The following is a 20118-nucleotide window of genomic DNA, read 5'->3' on the forward strand; positions in this document are numbered from 1 at the left end:
GTCAACAAAAGCCCAAGCACCGGGTCTCTCCCTATGTCCTGCAGGAGGGCAGTAAGCACCCTCCTGCCAAAGAAAGGAAACCTGCAGGACCTGAAGAACTGGTGCCCCTTCTTTGCACGGACTACAAGATCCTCTCCAAGGTCCTGGACAATCGTCTTAGAGTAGCTATGGGGGAGGTGGTCCACCCTGACCAGACCTACTGTTTCCCCAGCAGGTCCATGGTAGATAATATCTACCTGATTCGTGACGTTTTGGAGGTCTCTCGTTCATTGGGTCTAAACACGGGCCTGATCGTACTAGACCAGGAAAAGGCATTTGACTGGCTTCATCTGGAAAACTATGAGGAGGTTTGGGTTCAGCCCTGGTTTCATCGCCCAGATCCAAGTGTTGTACAGTGACATTGAGAGTGTGGTGAAGGGCTGATTGGTGACTCTAAATTGCCCCTAGGTGTGCGTGTGAATGGTTGTTTGTCTCGGTGTTAGTCCTGCGATAGGCTGGAGACCTGTCCAGGGTTGACCCCCCCTCTCACCTGATGCCAGCTGGGATAGGCTCCAGCAACCCCCATGACTCTAGTGAGGATTTAGCAGTATGGGAGATGAGACGAGATGAGATGAGATGAGATGAGATGAGATGAGATGAGATGAGATGAGATGAGATGAGATGAGATGAGGATTTTTGGTTGAGCTGAGTGTTGAGCAGGTTTTGAGCATATGCCCACTTCCAATCCATACAAGTTTTTGTTCACGAGGCCCCTGCTGTTTGGAGACCTCTGGTGGTGATGGAGAGAACTGCAGTCTGGTTTCTCACCTCAATTGGTTTAATGCAGGTGTGTTTGAGCACAACCTCACACTGACTTCAACAAACTCTAAGGGGATGATCACACACTCAGACTGTTTCTATCAACTGGAGTTGAAAACTGAAATCCTCACTGAGACCAAGTAACCAGTTTGATGTTTCCTGTTTCTATAATGAAAACAAATAAAGTGATTCTGTATTCTTTCTTGTTGTGCAGCTTACAGGGTTAGTGTTAACCCCAAACCCAACCCTGATGCTACATTGGAGGTGGAGCTGAAGAACTGATGATGGATCCACTGAGCTCCTGTGGTTCATCTGGCCTAGTGTCTCTTCCTCCAGATGTTTGACTCCCTCAGTCTTCTCTGATCAACTCTGGGCTCTGATCTCATTGGTTTCTAATCAACTTTTTCCTGGAGCTTTCTGGAAATGTCCAGGACTGACTGAGCATCGTGTTGTTTCTCTTCCTGCTGTATCATAAATCACTGCAGTAGTTGAAAAACGTCATTTAGCTGAAATCATGTCCAGGATACTACTCAGTGGATCCATCTATTTACTGGAAACTTCACACAAATGACCTAAATGGACTGTGTCAAAGTACTGTTGATAATCAGCTGCAGTGCAAGTAACATCAAACTACATCTGGAAACTCAGTTGAGGAATTGGAGGAGGGAAGCTCTTCTCCTCTGTGTCTGACATGAAGGGCGATGAAGCCGATCCTGGATAACCCAGTTTGCTGGTTTTTAGCTGGATTGCTAACCTATGTGTTAAATGTTCATATAGAGAAAACAGAGTTCTGAGAAGTATGTTCTTACTTCCAAAAGAGTTGACCTTCCCGAGGAAGTGCTGTCTTTGGTGACATTTCCTGAGGATTTCCTCCGTGTTAGAGGAGAATTTCAGTTGGTTGTCAAAGATGGAGCCCAGGTATTTGTCTTCTTCCACAAGCTCAACAGGAGTTCCATGGATTGTGGTGATGAAAGGTGTAACCAGTTTATTGTTGACATTCAGCTCAACAAACGAGTTATCACACCGGTCCACAAACTTCTGAAGGGCTGGGCCGTGATACTATGAGGGGCATATGTTTTTGACCATGAGGGAATTGGGCTGTCTAGATCCGGCAGTCATTAATGTAGAGAATGAAGAGCGAATGAAGAGAGAGGACAGAGCCCTGAGGAGAGCCAGTGGAGGTATGAGTAGCTTTTATTCACAGTAAACCCATAGTAGACAAGGACACTGGGAGATCAGGAGAATCAGGAACAGGGATAAATCACATGACACAGATGAATTTAGTGAAAACTTACAAATGATGACAAAAAAAGGGTTCCGGGACCTGTGGCGCATCATGAAAACTGTAGTTGTGTAATAAGTCCATATGTGTTAAAAAGTAATAATTTTCTCATCATAGTCATTTGAAGTATGATAGCATTTATCACCTAGTGTACTAAACATCCAATAATCAACATATTTTAAGATATTTGATTTGATTTAAACCAATGATGAAACCAACTTAGACATTTCATTGTCAGCTTAACACTATACTTCGTCGTGAGTCTGTGTCTTTGTCATGTTTTGAGTTTCCTGTTTTATTTTGGAAAGTCACTTGACTTCCTGTCTGGTGTTCCTTCCTGTGTTTTCCTTGATTGCTTATTAGTTTCTCCTTGTGGCTCTGCCCTGATTAGTTTCACCTGTGTCTAGTCATCCCTCTGCCCATAATGTACATATATGTATGTATATATTTGCACAGTTTTTTGTCATCCTTCCATTTATCCAGTTTTTATCCTGTTTTTCTTGCTTCAGCTCATTCTATCTTGCTTGTGGGCCCTATCATCTGCAAATCCTGACAGTAAAACTTTGACGTATGGCAGAAGTGTGCATGGCAAATCAAATCCCATCGAGAAATTAACCATTTTTTTCAATCATTAAAATGACCTGACCTGCAATACCTGTTGTTGAAACTAAAACCCAGGCTTGGTGATGACGGACTTAAAGACTGTGTCTCACCTCTTTTAATAAAACGCAACCAACCTTATTACTATGTAGGTACCAATATGCCTGAGAGCTTTTAAGATTGTTCATTGCATCACTTTCTTAACCAGAGTTAGATGCAGAGCGGAGATGCGTATGGATTATCCCAAAGATCACATGGCGTGTTAGCCAGAGTCCGCATCCACATCTCCGCTCTGCATCTAACTCTGGTTAAGAAAGTGAGGCAATGAACAATCTTAAAAGCTCTCAGGCATATTGGTACCTACATAGTAATAAGGTTGGTTGCGTTTTATTAAAAGAGGTGAGACACAGTCTTTAAGTCCGTCATCACCAAGCCTGGGTTTTAGTTTCAACAACAGGTATTGCAGGTCAGTTTTCTTAACCAGAGTTAAGAAAGTAGCTAAAAATGCTACTGTACGTAGCCACCCTAGCCCTCTTTATTAATAGGCAGCAGGATTGTAATGTTGGTGTTCTCACATGGTGTTTATGTCTCTAAAGCTCATACGCGCCAATTCCTGTGTATACCAGAAGTCACGCCCATAATTCACACAAGGGCTCATGTATTAAAATAAAGCACTTTACCTTTAAACCCAGAACCATGACAGAACCATCTCTGATATAATAGATTCATATTTTGATATTTACCCACTGTCTTTACAGCCTCGTCTGTAACTGCTGTTTTCACCAGAATAAGAACGGAATTAATGTCAATGTTAATACACCTGGGTTACACCCTGCCCTCCTGAACTCATGCACGTCCCTGTGCACGCTAGACAGTTAAATGATAATGATTTGAGGGGTCAATGCAGGGGGTTGAACAGGTTCCTCACTATCACTGATGGCATCCGCTCAAGCTGTGGAGATTCAAGGTTGTTTCATCTGCTTGTTCGGTCGGTGTGGCTTTGTCGTTGGGTAAGTACTCAGTATCACTTTGATGAAAATCAGGCTTAATGAGGATCAAAGGACCATCTGAAGTACTATTGAACATATCAGGTAAGTTGTCAATGTCAGGTTGTTTGTCAATATCAGGTAAGTTGTCAATATCTTGAGCATTTACAGGACTCTCAACAGGATGAATGCCTGGAGGTTTAGTATGCTGACTATTTGGGACATTGGTCATGGGTGGTTCAGTATGTACAGGACTCTCACTGACCATGGAGATAGGGGGACTTAAATAGACTGGAATGAGTACCTCATCTCCTTCATCTGAGGAATCCTCTTCCTCTACCAAAGGGTTTCCACTGCTTCCTGGCCTGCGTGACACTGGCTTTTGTACAGGCTCCCTGCTTTCCTCTGGATGCATCTGCCACATGTCCTCACTTTCCCTTCCACATCCCTGACCATCTTTGGCCAATAGAACCTGGCCTTTACAAGGTCCAATGTATGGTCGATTCCCATGTGACCCATATGGTCGTGCTGGTAAGGACTATGTCACGGAGCTCAGCTGGGAGTACAAGCTGGTAAGTTGTCTGAGACCCCACTTGGCGTCTCCTGTACAGGATGTTGTTATGGAGCTCGAGACGGTTTAACTCTCGGAGGAGGAGTGGGAGGTCAGGGAGTTGGGTGCGCAGGGTGGGAGGTGGTGTGTCCCCATGTTCAACTTGGGCGATAACATGCTTTATACACTGATCAGCTCTTTGCTTAGCTGCTAGCTCAGCTTCAGTGAGATGGGGGACGAAGACCTCCAAACTGTTCTTCTTGCCCATAGCTGTCAGGCACTGTGCTGGGAGACATGGCAAGAACCTCCACTAAAGCAACACCATCTGTACCTTCCTCTGTCTCATCATCAGGACTGACACTGTAGGAAAGCTGTCTCTCGCAGGTTGCTTTCACAACAGACTGATCGACCGCATTGATGTTGTTTGGATCAGAGAGGTGATCTTGAGTGAACTGTTGTATGCGTTCTCTCTCTTTTTGAGACTTTAGATCATCTGCTAACACGCCATGTGGTCTTTGGGATAATCCATCCGCATCTCCGCTCTGCCTTCCCAGACGATAGAGGAGTTTGAAAGAGAATGTGGACAGTGCTGCTAGCCACCTATAGCTGGTTGCATCAGGTTTTGCTGAGGTCATGATGTAAGTCAGCGGATTGTTATCCGTTACAACAGTGAAGTGGTTGCCATAAAGATAATCGCTGAACTTTTCGGTGACCGACCACTTCAGTGCCAAAAACTGGATAGCTGGAGGCTATGCCTCTACTGGCATAGCCTATGACTCTGAGTTGGCTTTCTTGTTCCTGATATAATGCAGCACCGAGCCCGGTAGTACTGGCATCGGTGTGCAGTATATAGGGTTTCTTTGGGTCAGTGAAGGCCAGTACAGGGGCTGCAGTGAGACTTTGGATGACCCCCTCGAAGGCTTGCTGGAAAGCTGGCGTCCAGTGACCCCCAAAGGGCTCTCCCCATTATGAGTTATCCCCATTACATGTATATACTACTGTTCAAATGCACTGTATATAGTATTTTTATTCTGAAAGTCTTATTTACGTTGTACAGCTGTTCTATAATTTTGCATACATTTATATTTTTATGGTCATTCAAGTGCTGATTTTCTTTTCTTGCACCATTGAGCAAAGTGAGACATACCTGGCCAATAAAGCTGATTCCAATTCTGGTTTCTGAAAAATGGTAAGTTTCTATTATTCACTCAGTGGACTCCATAAATCAAACAGCAGGAACAGAAACACATCTATATGCTGAGTGAGTGAAACTGAACAACGGCTGCATCACTGTGAGGATGATGTGTGTATTTTAATCCTTGTTTCTGTTGAACATGTGGTTTATTCTGCAGCATTTATCTGAGTCAGAGTCTCTCTACACACAAACTGCTGCTGCTTCAACCTCTGGATCATCAGGACACAGCTCATCCTCTCAGCTCACACACCGTCCTCTTCACAAACACCATCACTCCCAGCTGCGGAGAGAAGAAGGAAGAACAGAGGAGATAAATGAGTGTTTCCAGAGACTCCCCTCATCAGCTGTCAGTCAGTGATGCAGCTCATCTAGTATGTCTGGACTTCATACTAACTGTGTTTAGGACAATAATGTTGAATGTAGGACGGACTGACTACAACCCTCTACTGACCTCAGAGTCTCCAGTTTATAGTCTGGACTCTTCTTAAAATCATGAAGTTGCTTCACTCCCCAATCCAGCCTGTTCTTACTCAGGTCCAGATGTTTCAGATGTGAGGGGTTGGACTTCAGAGCGGAGACCAGACAATCACAGCTGAGGTCTGACAAACTGCTCCAAATTAATCTGAAAAAAGAATAAAGGTGAAGAAAAAAATCTAATCTTACATGTTTTGACAAACTTTGCATCTAAATACACTTATTTTGAACAAAATCACATTTACTTACAGAGGATCTTCTGGATGAATGAGTGAACTGACCTCAGAGTCTCCAGTTTACAGTCTGGACTCGACAGAAAACCACACAGCTGCTTAAATCCTGAATCCTTCAGACGGTTGTAACTCAGGTCCAGATGTTTCAGATGGGAGGGGTTGGACATCAGAGCTGGTCCCAGAAAACCACAGCTGATCTTTGACAAACTGCAGCTCCACAATCTGATTAAAGAATAAAAGATTTAGCTCAAATCTAACCAGACATGTGTGACTGACTTTGTCCTTGTGCTACTGTGGATCTTCTTCATGTCTTCTACAGACAGTAATACGTGACAGTGTGAGGTGTGTGAAGTTGTGGCTCAGAGAGCTGAGTGCTGTGGAGCTGAGTGACTGATTGCTCTAAAACACAAGGTAGAGAACTTCACAGAGATATAATGGAGTTTTGTTGTGAAGGGCCTTGAAGGTGGGTAGAAGGGTCTTGTATTCAGTACAGGATTTGAGTGGAAGCCAGTGGAGCTTTTGAAGAACTGGAGTGATGTGGTCCATGGAAGGAGTTCGGGTGATGATACATGCTGCACCAGTTGAAGTTTACGGAGACATTTGGAGGGTAGACCAAACTGAACAAAGTTACAGCAGTTGATTTTTGAGGTGAAGAGAATGGGGACAAGAATGGTAGTGTTCTGCGATAGTGATGAACTAAGTTGTGTAAGTTGCGGTGGACCGAGTCATGTTGTGTGTTTCTAGAGATACAGTGCTGTTGAGGATGACACCCAGACTCTTAATAAGAGGGGAGGGAAGTACAGTGGCGTTATCAAACTTTAGTGAGAATGATTAACTTTTGCTGGATGGGACTTAGAACCATGAGGAGGACTGGTTATGATACATTTGTTTATGCACAATGAGTCCAGCTCTTGGGTGAAGATGTTCAAGTTGGCAACCTTTAGCACTGTGTTGATGGAACTCGGTGTGTACCACTGAGGTGAGTAAGTGAAGGAGACTGTGTAGACTTTTAGTGGAGCATAATTATTAACAGGCTGTGAACTGTTAAGGGTTAGCATGGTGTTGAAGAGTATTACTACTTGATCAGCTGGGAAGGTCAACAGACGCAATTATGTGGGGTGAGGCCAGAGCAGCAAATCTAGATCTAATTTGTGTCCCTTGGAATGAGTGGGCAAATCTATGTTTTGCTGAAGTCCAAAGCTACCCAAACATGTTGTAAAGTGGTGTCTACATCAGTGGTGTTGTCTATAGGTATATTACAATCCTCAAATAGTATTATGTGGTGAGAAAGAGAATTTGTGTGAAAAATATGATAAATTCATTGCAATGGCAAACATGGCAACCGCCATCATTTGGCTTATGAAGCTGAAGGCGACCAGCGATGGTAAATTAGTAGATGTTTAATAGCTGAAGTTGATGTTGGCGTCGTGTTTGATATTCTGATTAGTGGATCTGGTTAGGCTGGCCAATATGCTGTGGTCAACTTCCTGAACAGCGATGGTCATATGTGACCCACAATGATAGATGGATACGAAGTTGCAGGGGGGTTTCTGTAGAGTGTTGGGTTACTGCTGTCAGTGGACAAAGTATGAAAGCCCACCTGATTTAACTTATATATAACCAAAACAGATTCCACCGAGACCACATTGATAAATATCTGTTAAGTTGGGTACAGTACAGTGAAAGTTAAAGAGAGGGTTAATAAGATGAATTAGATTCAGTTGGTGATTAAACATATCATATATCTACAACAGTAACAGACAGTGAACTCACTCCAGAGTCTCCAGTCTACAGTCTGGACTCTCCAGAAAACCACACAGCTGCTTTAATCCTGAATCCTTCAGGATGTTGTGACTCAGGTCCAGATGTTTTAGATGGGAGGGGTTTGACGTTAGAGCTGAGACCAGAGAATCACAGCTGATCTTTGACAAACTGCAGCTCCTTAAACTGAATAAAATATAACAGATGGCAATAAAATGATAAAAAATTCATCATATGTGTTCAGGTTTTAAATATTCAGCTCAACATTACTGTGTCCTAACAGCCTTTAAGCTTCATTGACTTTAACAACTAACAGTGGACATTTTCTACAGTTTCTGCTACAAACACTGGTCTTGAACTAAAGGACATTTACAGGAGGAATTTATGGAGGAAAGTTCTGGATGAACACGAATTAGATTCAGTTGGTGATTAAACATATCAGATCAAAAACAGTAACAGACAGTGAACTGACCACAGAGTCTCCAGTCTACAGTCTGGACTCTTCAGAAAACCACACAGCTGCTTCACTCCTGAATCCTTCAGGTTGTTGTTAGTCAGGTCCAGATGTTTCAGATGGGAGGGGTTGGACTTCAGAGCTGACACCAGAGAATCAAAGTTGTTTTTTGACAAACTGCAGCTCCACAATCTGAATATAGAATAAAACGTGTATATTAATGCTAATCAGACATGTTTGACTGACTTTGTCCTTCTGTTCATAATTCATTGACTAGAATCCACCAACATGTAACACCAAATGTTGAATCTTTTCAAGGATTCTCTGTGTTGACAGATGTCAAAGTTTCAGTGATGACTTTTAGTCATAGATAAAATAGTTGATAGTTCTGAAACAGAGTGGGAATCATTCAGCAACAGAAACTCTGTTCTGGCTCTAATCCACCAACACTAGGACTGGTCTCACCTGCCTTCTTTCTGCAGTCATTCCAACAGAGTCCTGTCTCTTCTCCAGCTTCTGTTTGAAATCCTCACACTGAGCCTGAACCCTGCTTTGTTGGGATGTTTGGGCCTGTGTTAGGCTGCTGTTCAGGACTCTGCTTTAATACACACCTCACCACAGCAGCTGTGTGGCTTGTCTCTGTAGCAGCCATGTCAGCTTCTGATCCATTAACATCATCACAGCTCCTAACTTGACCTTCATTCAGTTTTCCATTCATGTCTTTCTCTTCTTTCTCTGACCTGTCTCTCTCTCAGACCCTCTACAGCCTGTTTTTATCTGCTATCATCAGATCTTCAACAGCCTCATTCACATCCTCACACACTCTACAGCCTCATCAGTCCTGACTTCATCTTCACTGACTGATGGAGCACAACATGAACCTGTGGAGGCTCACGTCATCTCCCCGTCATGACTCCACTTCTGTCCCCTTTAAATGAACCCTGCTCAAGTCTTTCACTTCTATTTGGAGCCACAAGGAAAAACTATTGTTCAGTCATTTGGTAAAAATTCTTCAGATCTGGAAATACTGAACATTTATCAACTAAAGAACATTCAACACATTAGTCATCGATATGAATTGAATAAATAAATGAAACCTACAACAGCTCCAGTCAGTGAACTGACCTCAGAGTCTCCAGTTTACAGTTTGGACTCTCCAGTCCAGCAGACAGATGCTTCACTAATGAATCCTTCAGGTCATTGTCACTCAGGTCCAGATGTTTCAGATAGGAAGGGTTGGACTTCAGAGCTGAGGCCACAACTTCACAGTGAGTCTCTGAGAGTCCACATCTACTAAGTCTGTGATCATGAAACATACGAAAAATTCTTGTGAAATCGTGTCATTTCCATTCTAGATCCAAACTGAATGAGTATGAAACAGAGTGAGGTGATCATCTCATCTTTTTGTGTCCACACTCTGTCAGTGTGATTTGATCCACACAGTCAGAATGAAGACATCTGGTTGATGAAAACATTTCTTCAGTTTGACTCCAGAACATTTAGAATGAGTTGAACTCAGTGAACAGTTCTAGTTGGAGAGATGATATCTCTTTACTACCTACTACTGTCAGCTACGAAAGTTTTTCTTTAAGAGGTGAAAAAAGATAACCAACTCATAAATCTACATATTAATTTTCACAGCATTTTAGAAATCTTCTGAAAACAAGTCATTCAAGTAATGTAAAATGTTTAGGGTAAACCTAAGAACAATGACAATAATCCATATCATGTTTGAAGAACTAAACTACTAATCTCCTCTGATTGATTCTGTTAATGATCACATCAGGACTCACCGAGCCTTTCTGCAGTTCCTTACAGCTGGAATCAGTCTCCGTTGTCCCTCCATTGATGTGTTGAACTTCTCGAGGTGAAACTCATCCAGAACCTCCTCTGACATCTGCAGCATGTAGGCCAGAGCTGAGCAGTGGATCTCAGAGAGTTCCTTCTTTGATCTGTTCTTTGACTTCAGGAACTCTTGGATCTCCTGATGAACTGAGAGGTCGTTCATCTCCATCAGACAGTGGAAGATGTTGATGCTTCTGTCAGGAGAGATTTTATTAGTGTTGATCTTCTTCAGGTTGTTGATGGTTCTCTGGATGATTTCTGGACTGTTCTCTGTCTGACCCAGCAGACCTCCTAAGAGTCTCTGGTTGGACTCCAGAGAGAGGCCATGAAGGAAGCGAACAAACAGGTCCAGGTGACCATTTTTACTGAGGAGGGATTTCTTCATGGCTCCAAACAGGAAGTCATCCAGAGATTTAGTGGAATACCAGAGGTCCTTCCTCTGTGGCACCTTTGTCTTGTTGGTGTAACAGTGGAACATGTAGACTGCCGCCAGAAACTCCTGAACGCTCAGATGAACAAAGCAGTAGACTGATTTCTGGAAGATCACACTCTCTCTTTTGAAGATCTCTGTACAAACTCCTGAGTACACTGAGGCCTCTGTCACATCCAGATCACAGCGCTCCAGGTCTTCTTGGTAGAACATGATGTTTCCTTCCTCCAGATGTTCAAACGCCAGCCTCCCCAGCTTGAGAAGAACTTCCCTGTCAGCCTCCATCAGCTCCTGTGGACTCGTCTCATGTCCCTCATGGTATTTGTTCTTCTTCCTCTTTGTCTGAACCATCACAAAGTGTGAGTACATATTAGTCAGGGTCTTGGGCAGCTCTCCTCTCTGCTCTGTAGTTAACATGTGCTCCAGAACTGTAGCAGTGATCCAGCAGAAGACTGGGACTCCACACAGGATGTGGAGGCTCCTGGAGGTCTTGATGTGGGAGATGATTCTGTTGGACAGCTCTTCATTACCGAACCTCCTCCTGAAGTACTCCTCCTTCTGGGCGTCAGTGAAGCCTCGTACTTCTGTTACCCTGTCAACACTTGTAGGAGGGATCTGATTGGCTGCTGCAGGTCTGGAAGTGATCCAGACCAGAGCAGAGGGAAGCAGCTTCCCCTTGATGAGGTTTGTCAGCAGCACGTTGACTGATACCTTCTGTGTGACATCAGACACAACCTCACTGTTGTTGAACTTCAGTGAAAGTCTGCTTTCATCCAGGCCGTCAAAGATGAACAAAGGTTTCCAGACAGCCAGCTGCTCTGCTGTGACCTTCTGTAATGTTGGATGGAAAACATGGAGCAGCCTGAGAAGACTGTACTGCTCATCTTTGATCAAGTTCAGCTCCCTGAACGAAAGCACAATCACCACACTGACATCTTGGTTTTCCAAACCCTCTGCCCAATCCAGAGTGAACTTCTGCACTGAGAAAGTTTTTCCAACACCAGCCACGCCGTAGGTCAGAACCACTCTGATGTGTCTCTGTTGGTCAGGTAAGGCTTTAAAGATGTCCTGGCACCTGATTGGAGTGTCATGGAGGGCCTTCATCTTGGAAGCTGTCTCAAGCTGCTTCACCTCATGTTGGGTATTAACCTCTTCACTCTGTCCCTCTGTGATGTAGAGCTCAGTGTAGATCCTATTGAGGAGGGTTTCTCTTCCTCTCACATCAGTTCCTTCAGTCACACGTTCACATCTCCTCTTCAGACTGATCTTATGTTTATCTAAAACAGCTGAAAATAAGAACAAACATGAGACAAAATGAATTCACAAATAAACAAAACTTGTCTCTCGATGAGCTCTAAAGAGTGTTCTCTTGTTACAGTGAAATATTTTTGAAGCAAAATTAGTGTTTGACAGCAGAAGCAGCAAGATGAGCTCATCTGCAGATCTTCATCTAACAGCTCACTGTTGTTGTTCCTTCTCTGAAAATTGAGGGACCAAAAACTTTGACTGTTTTACAATAAAAGTACTGACCCGTCTCAGCATTCTTTTAATTTCTTTACTCATAATTAACAAAACTCACTAACGAGAGGAATGTAGTTTATACAATATGATAGCGATATGCGTGAAGTTTTGAAGCTGGTCAAACTGCTGCTACTCGTCAGCTGCTATCATCACAGTAACAAATACAATTAAGTTCATTCTGAATGATATTTATAATGATCCCCCGTTCTGTAGAACTCAACAGGTTTCCAGAAAAGAGTCCATCAGTAGACAGATGTACAGTCTTACTTGTTCTGGGTCTTTGTCCACACTGGGGACAGGAGGAGTGTCCTGATGAAGCAGACTGGTCCCAGTATGAGGTGATGCACTGTCTGCAGAACCAGTGTCCACAGCTGCTAGAGACTGGATCCTTCAGGACGTCCTGACACAAAGCACAGCAGGACGGCTGCTCCTCCACAGAAACATGACTCCTCTTCCTCTCTCTGCCAACACATTTCTTCATCACTAACATCATTTACACATTGTTGGTGAAACATATCAACATTTGACATCAGAAGCTCAGATGCTCACAGAGAACAGGAACAGTTTGAATTGACTTCCTTAGGGTTCAACTCTCCTGTTTTCATCAACACCAATGAACTGCTTTTCCTATCTGTCTGTCTTATTAAACACTGAGTGATCTACCTCCTTTGCTGTTAATACAAACTCAACACTTCCTGCAGAGACTTGACAGTAAAAGCCTTCCATCAAAGAGAGCTGGTTCTGTCCTTCACTGTTTCATCTTGAGTTAGTTCAGTCTGAACTGAGCTTAGAAGAGTCTAACAAGTGTTAGTGATAGTGAACGGGACTGATAGGGAGGACTGATCAGATAAAGATCACACTCTAACTATACTGGCTAGTTGCTACACACTGACTATGGGAGGAGGAGAAAACTGTAGCTCAGTCCATCCACTAGTAGCCAGCTGGAAATCTGTACACACTTCAACATTAGGACAAATATATCTGAATATTGATGACATTCTGAAATGGAGGTTCTCAGGTGTTTTACTACAGAAATACCATCAGTACTTCCTGGTTCTAAAATCTTAAATCTTACCTACCTGCACTAAATCATCTGCATCATGACTATAAATCTTTCAGCAGAACATTTCTGCTTCATCCTAAAATCATCATCTTCCATCGGGCCAGTTTACAGTAGAAACATTCTCTTACTTTGTGTCTGAGGGTCCAGGTTTTGCTTTGAAGTTTCGGGGTTGTCTTCTCGGCCTGTCACTCTTCATAGACAGATAGCTGGATACTCTAGACTCTACTCCATCCTCCCGTTCCTCCATCTTCTTCACTTTTGTCAAGTCTGAGAGTAAAACCAGTAACACTCAGTGAGTTTATATCAACTTTAGATAGAGTCAGTTTTCTCCATTCTGACGATTTTGTTATGAAATCACAAACCTTTTTAAACCACTCTGATGAAATCTATGAGCTCATATTATTTTCTCCAAGACAGAATGAAACTGTCTGAGGTAAAAGGACAGAGTTTCTCTCCAGTTTTCACTAAGCATCATTCAGTGTCTCTGCTTCTTTTTCACCCTGTGAACATTGCTCCATTGTTGTCTATATAGATTCTTTATTCCTGGTTATTGTGTCTCTGCAAACAGTCCAGGCTGTGAACCAGTAAAGTAACCAGTAAGTTGTGTCCCTTTCGAAAAAAAGAAACTGTGACTTCTGATCTGTTACGCTGATGTCTGTCATGTAATCTGAACTGAGACTTGTCACGACATGCAACAAAACTGGTCCAACCTGCTCTGCTCTGTTTAGTTCAGCTACATTTCTTTGTGTCAAGGACACATGGGAGATGGAGTAAATGCCAACAAAATATTTATACTTTTCCTTTCCAGTGAAGTAATAAATATATGTTTATGTTAGAGTGGGTTCAGAAAACCACAGGAACATATTTTAATGACTAAAGATTTAAAGAGTTTTGGCTAGAGACTTTTGGAATAGAGTTCATCGTAAAAAACCTGAAGGACCCACTGTAATGTATAAAAGGAAACTAGTCCAAATGTTGTTGAAGATCATTCCACATTAAACAGATGAGCTCAGTGTCATTGACCTGATGTGACAGTAGAAACAGGAAGCTGCAGGTCCTCAACACTAAACACCATTACAGATGTTTGTAGCAGTTCTCTTACCTTGTGTCTGAGTCTGGAGGATGAAGTCTGGACTCTTCATAGACAGACATCGGGATCCTGGAGACTCTGCTCTGTCCTTCTTGTCCTCCTCTAATGGAGTCAGTCTGACAGATAAAGCAGCCACACAGAGCAAAAGGATCAGGACCAACAAGTTGTTCAAGAGACACACATAGAGAACAACAAGAAAACAACACACACACACTTTACTTTCTGTTTCTTTCACGCGGTCTTTTTTCCCTCCACAGCCCACAAAGAGAAAACGGACTGGAGGATAATAATGTCATGTCACAGCTCACCCTGTCTCATTGTTCACTTCTTCTGTCCACTTCAATAAACTCTGAGTGTTCAGAGTTCTCTTCTTCTCATTGAACTTGATCACCTGCTCAGGTTAGCTCCTCCCCTCTCCATTTACAGTAAATCATCAGAGTTTATCTGTGAGGATCAGACTCTTTACATGATGTGTTTAGTCTCAGACTGAACTAAAAGTGTTTTAATAAAGATGTTGTTCTCTGTCTCGTTGTTGTGTTACTTACCTATGTTACCCACGTTCCTTGTTTCCACGTTCTTTGTATCCTTGCCATGCCATGTCATGATTCCTTTTGGTTCTTGGATTTTCCTGCCTTGCCTGCAAAACCTTTTGTTGGATTTTTGTTTGTTTTCATTAAATACTTTTTGTTTGAAACCTGGCCTCATCTTTAGTCCTGCACTTGGGTCCTCACTTCAACACCATTCAACCCTGACAGTTCCCCCAGCAGACCACAGCAGAGAAAAGGGTTCTGGCCACAACAGACTGGCAGAAGATCTCCAGCATCTTACTGCACACGTTGAAGGATCTCAGCTTCCTCAGGAAATAGAGTCTCTCCAGGCCTTCTAGGACACAGCTGTACTGTTGGTCCTCCAATTCAGTCTGTTATTGATGGTCAGGGTTAGGGTTGGTGACTGACTTCCTCCTGAAGTCAGTCACCATCTCTTTGGTTTTGTCCTAGTTAAGCAGCAGGTGATTACTTCCAGCCCACCCCACAAATTCGTCCAGCAGCAGCATGTCAGCAGCCACCTTGGCGTCAGCTGATGGGGGGATGTAAATATTGATCACAATGGCGGCCGTGAACTCCCTCTGCAAATAATAAGGATGTAACCCTACAGCCTGCAGTTCCACGTTTGGGGTACAGAGATGTTGTTTCACTCAGATGTGTCCAGGGTTGCACCACCACTCATTCACATACAGCGCCAACCCTCCTCCCTTCTTACTGCTAGAAGTCACGCCTCTCTCCGCCCCCACAGGTACAAAGCCAGGTGTTGCAATGCTTCAGTCTGGGGTGTGAGAGTGGATCATTAAAGTCTGTCTAAATCTCTATAAAACACAATAAGCTGCACTTGACTGCATTCATGAAAAACATTGCTGCACAGTATTTAATGCCAGTGGGGCAAAAAGGTAAAAATAGAAACACAAACAGTGAGAAAAGTGAATAAAACACACAAAGCACGCACTCAGGAGCTGCTGCAACAGGCGTCGCTTACCACGGTGCCAAGCGCACAAGATTAGTCTGTTGATGCATCATAAAAAAGAACTAATTTAAACATGTTCTCTTAATGTTCCAGAGATGTCACATAGGAACCACATTACAGGTTAAAATCTGTTCAACGTGTAACTATATTTAAAGTGAGAGCAGCAGTTAAATTGTGTTTAATTTAGTTTCATCTTGTTTATTCCTCTAGAGATAGAGATTCATTTCTTCTAAAAGATTCTGTCTGTACAGCCATCTCCTCACATGCGTCCAAATAAAACTTCATATCTGAGCACAAACATTTCCAGCTCTGATATTAGCGACTTTCCCCTGAAGCCAGCTGATTTTTTCTTTGAACACAAAACTATGTCCGTGTGTGTCACCTTGTATCAAAGAGCGTGTGTTGAGTCCGTCTGCTGGTTGCTGTTGTTTGGAGACCTCTGGTGGTGATGGTGGAGTCACCTGGTGGAGTCTGGTTTCTCACCTCAACCACTTTAATGGAGGTGTTTTCACACAGCCTCACAGAAAACTGAAATCCTCACTGAGAACAAGACACCAGTTTGATGTCAGTGACTTTAATCCTAACCCTGACCTGGAGGTGGAGCTGAAAAAATGATGATGGACCGACTGAGCTCCTGTGGTTCCTCTGGTCCAGTGTACCTTCCTCCAGATGTTTGGTACCCTCAGTCTTCTCTGATCAACTGTGGGCTCTGATCTTGTTGGTTTCCAGTAAACTTTCATTTCCTGGGACTTTCTGGAAACGACACTTTTAGTTTCACTTTTTCCAGACAGTCAGCTAACCACAGAGGCGACCGGCACACTGTTTTAAAGCCAGTGAAATGAGAAAATTAACACAGGTATCATTATTATCATGGTATTGTTGAAATTTGGTCAAAATATTGAAAAAAAAGTACTTGTATACACACTGAAATGATTTACCAAATTTTATTTTGAAAAAAACAAAATAAAACACCAACAAAAGAAAATATTGTCTGCTGTACCACACTCCCACCACTAGTGGCAAGTAGAGAGCAAAACATGTCTTATGCACATTTCCATATTTTGCCAACTCGTGAGCCAAAAAAGCATTAGGCATATCAGGGGAGTCTCCTCAGCTAGTTTAAATGAAAATCTCTGTGGGGTCCACGATTTAGGGCCCCACACAGTGTTGGTGTGTTCCGGGTGACAGAGCCCCAGTAAGTAGTAAATATGAGTTACTCACTCACACACACACACACACACACACACACACACACACACACACACACGGCCATCTTTGTGAGGACACTCATTGGCATAATGCGTTCCCTAGCCCCTTACCCTAACCCTACCCATCCCAACTAAATGCCTAACACTGACCATAACCTAATTGTAACCTTTACCCTAAAACAGCCAAAAAGTGAGGACTGGCCAAAATGTCCTCACTTTACACAAATGCTCTCAATCTGACGGTATGAAACTTAAACTGGTTCTCGGAAAGATAGCTATACAGTGGACAGACCAACAGACCAGACATGCATAATTAAGTGGCAGCGTTTTGACATTTGACAGACAAACCAGGGCAGTCTCCACTATTAAGTCCCCACATCATGCATTCTGCTACAAGTTCATTTATCTTAACACTCCCTGTATGGTTGTGGGTGGTGTTCACGTGTTACCTGCAGAGCTTTTTTACTCTGAGTTTTCGGAGCACCTTTGTGCACCTGCGTCTGAGGGAGTGAGGGCTGAAATGACCCCATCACTGTGAATTATTAAAAGAGCTGTTATCAAACACAGTTTTAACGGAAATACTAACTAATTTTACCACAGTTTATCATCATACCGATAATCATTGCACCCCTTTTTCCCACTAAACCTAAATATACATCTACTGCCACATCCCTGGAACAGGGAAGTAGTGGAGGAGGTGAAGATGGACTCGGTGATGCACGTGTAAAAGTGCACCATCATTCTCTTTGGCAAGTTGAAGTTGAACTTCTTAAACTGCTGCAGGAATTTCATCCTTTTTTGCACGCTCTCATAAACTTGCAGAGGATTGATTTTGGCGCATTTTTCACTTCCGAGAACATGGAAGAAAGAGTGATGGATATTGGTAAGTAACATCTAATGAGCTTTACATTCTTCTTCCTAAAATAAAGTTAGTATATGGACTTTATACAGTCCAATCATAAATATCATTCTGGCATTGACTTTGGAACAGACGATATGTTTCGGCCGTTAGTACATGGAGGCAGGGCCGCAGCATGGTTAAGTCAGAGTTAAGTCAGAGTTATTCTCTCTGACTCATATCTGCCTGTTACAATTCTGACTCAATGGCCTGAAAGACTGGATCATTGTAGAAGCTTCAGCTCAAAAACAAGTTTGGATCTACTCCCATAAAGACTGATCTCTGAAGGGCAGAGATTGTTGTTCCTTTTTTTTTTCAATCAAACAAATCAAATGTGTTGTTACACGATCGTTAATGAAGCTCATAGATGAACAGTGACTGTGTTTATATCCAGCTTGTAAAGTGATGTCTCCCACTTTAATGATCATGACAGCGCTCTGCATCCGAAAAAAGGGGGATTTGGAGGCAGATATCGGGCTCTGAGCAGGACACAGTGATTTATTCTAATATCAGCAGCTTTTTGAAGGAGTGGGGGTTTGACGGGTCCATTCTTCAGGTTATTATCAAACTGTAACTTTATCTGTGGTCTGATGGGCAATAAATATTAAAAGTTCTGTGTAAGTAATGCAATAGTTACTTTCCCTGGTAACTACTTACTTGTATAGTGGAGTAATTCAGTTACTAACTCAGTTACTTTTGGGAGAAGTAACTAGTAACGATAACTTATTACTTTTTAAAAGTAACGTGCACAACACTATACGTTGGTAAGTCACGAAGGTACTGTGTTCTCATTTGAAGCCTGTATGTGTGTCCGTGAGTGGCTAACATTTAGCTAACAGTATGCTCGCAGAGCTTATGTTGATTTTGCGGCCCCTGTTAGCGGTCTAATCAAACTTTATGTATATAGCATACCCGCTATTGCCCTGCAGAAAACTTAAATTAGAAGTGTTTTTAAAAAATCTTTCATTTTCACTCCTTTACAGCAATAACTTTGAAATACTATGAAACTGTGGTGTCTTTTGAGGTGGTTATACCAACAACATTTCATACTGTTACAATCCAAAAACACAGTTATAAACTGGAGGATTCAATTTGATTTAAGTTAAAACTTTGGCTGCACATTCAATTAAAACATAACATGAAGTGACCAAAGATAGGCACATCAACGACACTATGGATTGATACTGTGTTACACGAAGTACTAAAACAACTTAAAGAGTGCCACCAAAGCCCGAACGGTTATTGCAACGTAATGCTATATAAATGAAGCCACAAAAAGCAGGTTCCCTCAGGTGAAGTGGTTGCTAAAGACAGGCTGCAGAAGGCTACGCTCCTACCAACCTTATTTTTTTCCACTTTTCAGATAGTTGCATTTTCACTTTAGTTATGATCATAACTTTCACTTCTCACTAGAAAAACAGAGCAATCTATTGTCTTTTTACACAAAACATCTGTGTTCTGATAGTCAACATACTGGATCCTTAGTAAAAAATCACTTCCTACTCTCATCTGCTGTTCACGATGTAATGTTAGGTCTGCACTCTACTGTATATTCTTACATTTGTCCTCATGTTGCTTCTTTTGTTTCTGAGTGCAGGAACCCGAGGCTGATCAACTGGAACATACAAGCATGGCAATGTTTGTCGCTGGGAGAGACAATCCTTTCCATTCATCCAAAGACATTAAGATGGTCATCGATGGAATAGAGGTCCTGAACGAGGAGCTCTCTGACTGCATTACTTTTTAATACATGTTTTCTGAAGACGTTTTCCATTCCATTCACAAACAAAAGTTGGTTCAGCTTTTCTGTTTGTTATTTCATCAGAAGACTTGGTTTGAAATTTATTTAGTATGTTCTGGTTAAGCAGGATTTAGAAGAAAAGATGAGATTTGAAATGTGTGTGTCTTGCATGCATTCTTCTGTTAAGGACTGTTTATCTTTATACATGTATAAATGTTGATTTAAAAAAACAACAACATTAAATAACAAGTTCTTAAACAAATGCTTTCTGAGTATTTATTAAAGCAAATTTATGTATGTTATACAGTATATAAGTTTATGATAACCACAAATTTTATTTGGGACACCTTAAAATAATTGGTTTGCTCCAACTTTCTTAAGTGGTTTATATGAAGTTAAATATTTCAATATTTTATTATTTACATCGAATTAATAAAGACAACTTCTTTAGGACAACATGAAAATTTTAGT

General features: G+C 42.2%; 1 protein-coding gene across 1 annotated transcript in view; it reads right to left on the minus strand.

Moving 5' to 3' along the window:
- Nucleotides 1–5225: 5225 nt before the first annotated feature.
- LOC125003946 overlaps nt 5226–20118 on the minus strand; it is a 45827-nt gene continuing 30934 nt past the window's right edge. The window contains 12 exon segments of the mRNA XM_047578213.1: nt 5226–5691; nt 5863–6033; nt 6167–6325; nt 7877–8065; nt 8352–8525; nt 9459–9632; nt 10127–11894; nt 12295–12590; nt 13321–13459; nt 14295–14499; nt 17458–17540; nt 17671–17855. Coding sequence (XP_047434169.1) covers nt 5682–5691; nt 5863–6033; nt 6167–6325; nt 7877–8065; nt 8352–8525; nt 9459–9632; nt 10127–11894; nt 12295–12590; nt 13321–13459; nt 14295–14499; nt 17458–17540; nt 17671–17855 — 3553 coding nt within the window. The 3' untranslated portion in view covers nt 5226–5681.

The sequence above is a fragment of the Mugil cephalus genome, chromosome 2 (genome assembly GCF_022458985.1).
Source record: "Mugil cephalus isolate CIBA_MC_2020 chromosome 2, CIBA_Mcephalus_1.1, whole genome shotgun sequence".
Classification (NCBI taxonomy): Eukaryota; Metazoa; Chordata; class Actinopteri; order Mugiliformes; family Mugilidae; genus Mugil; species Mugil cephalus.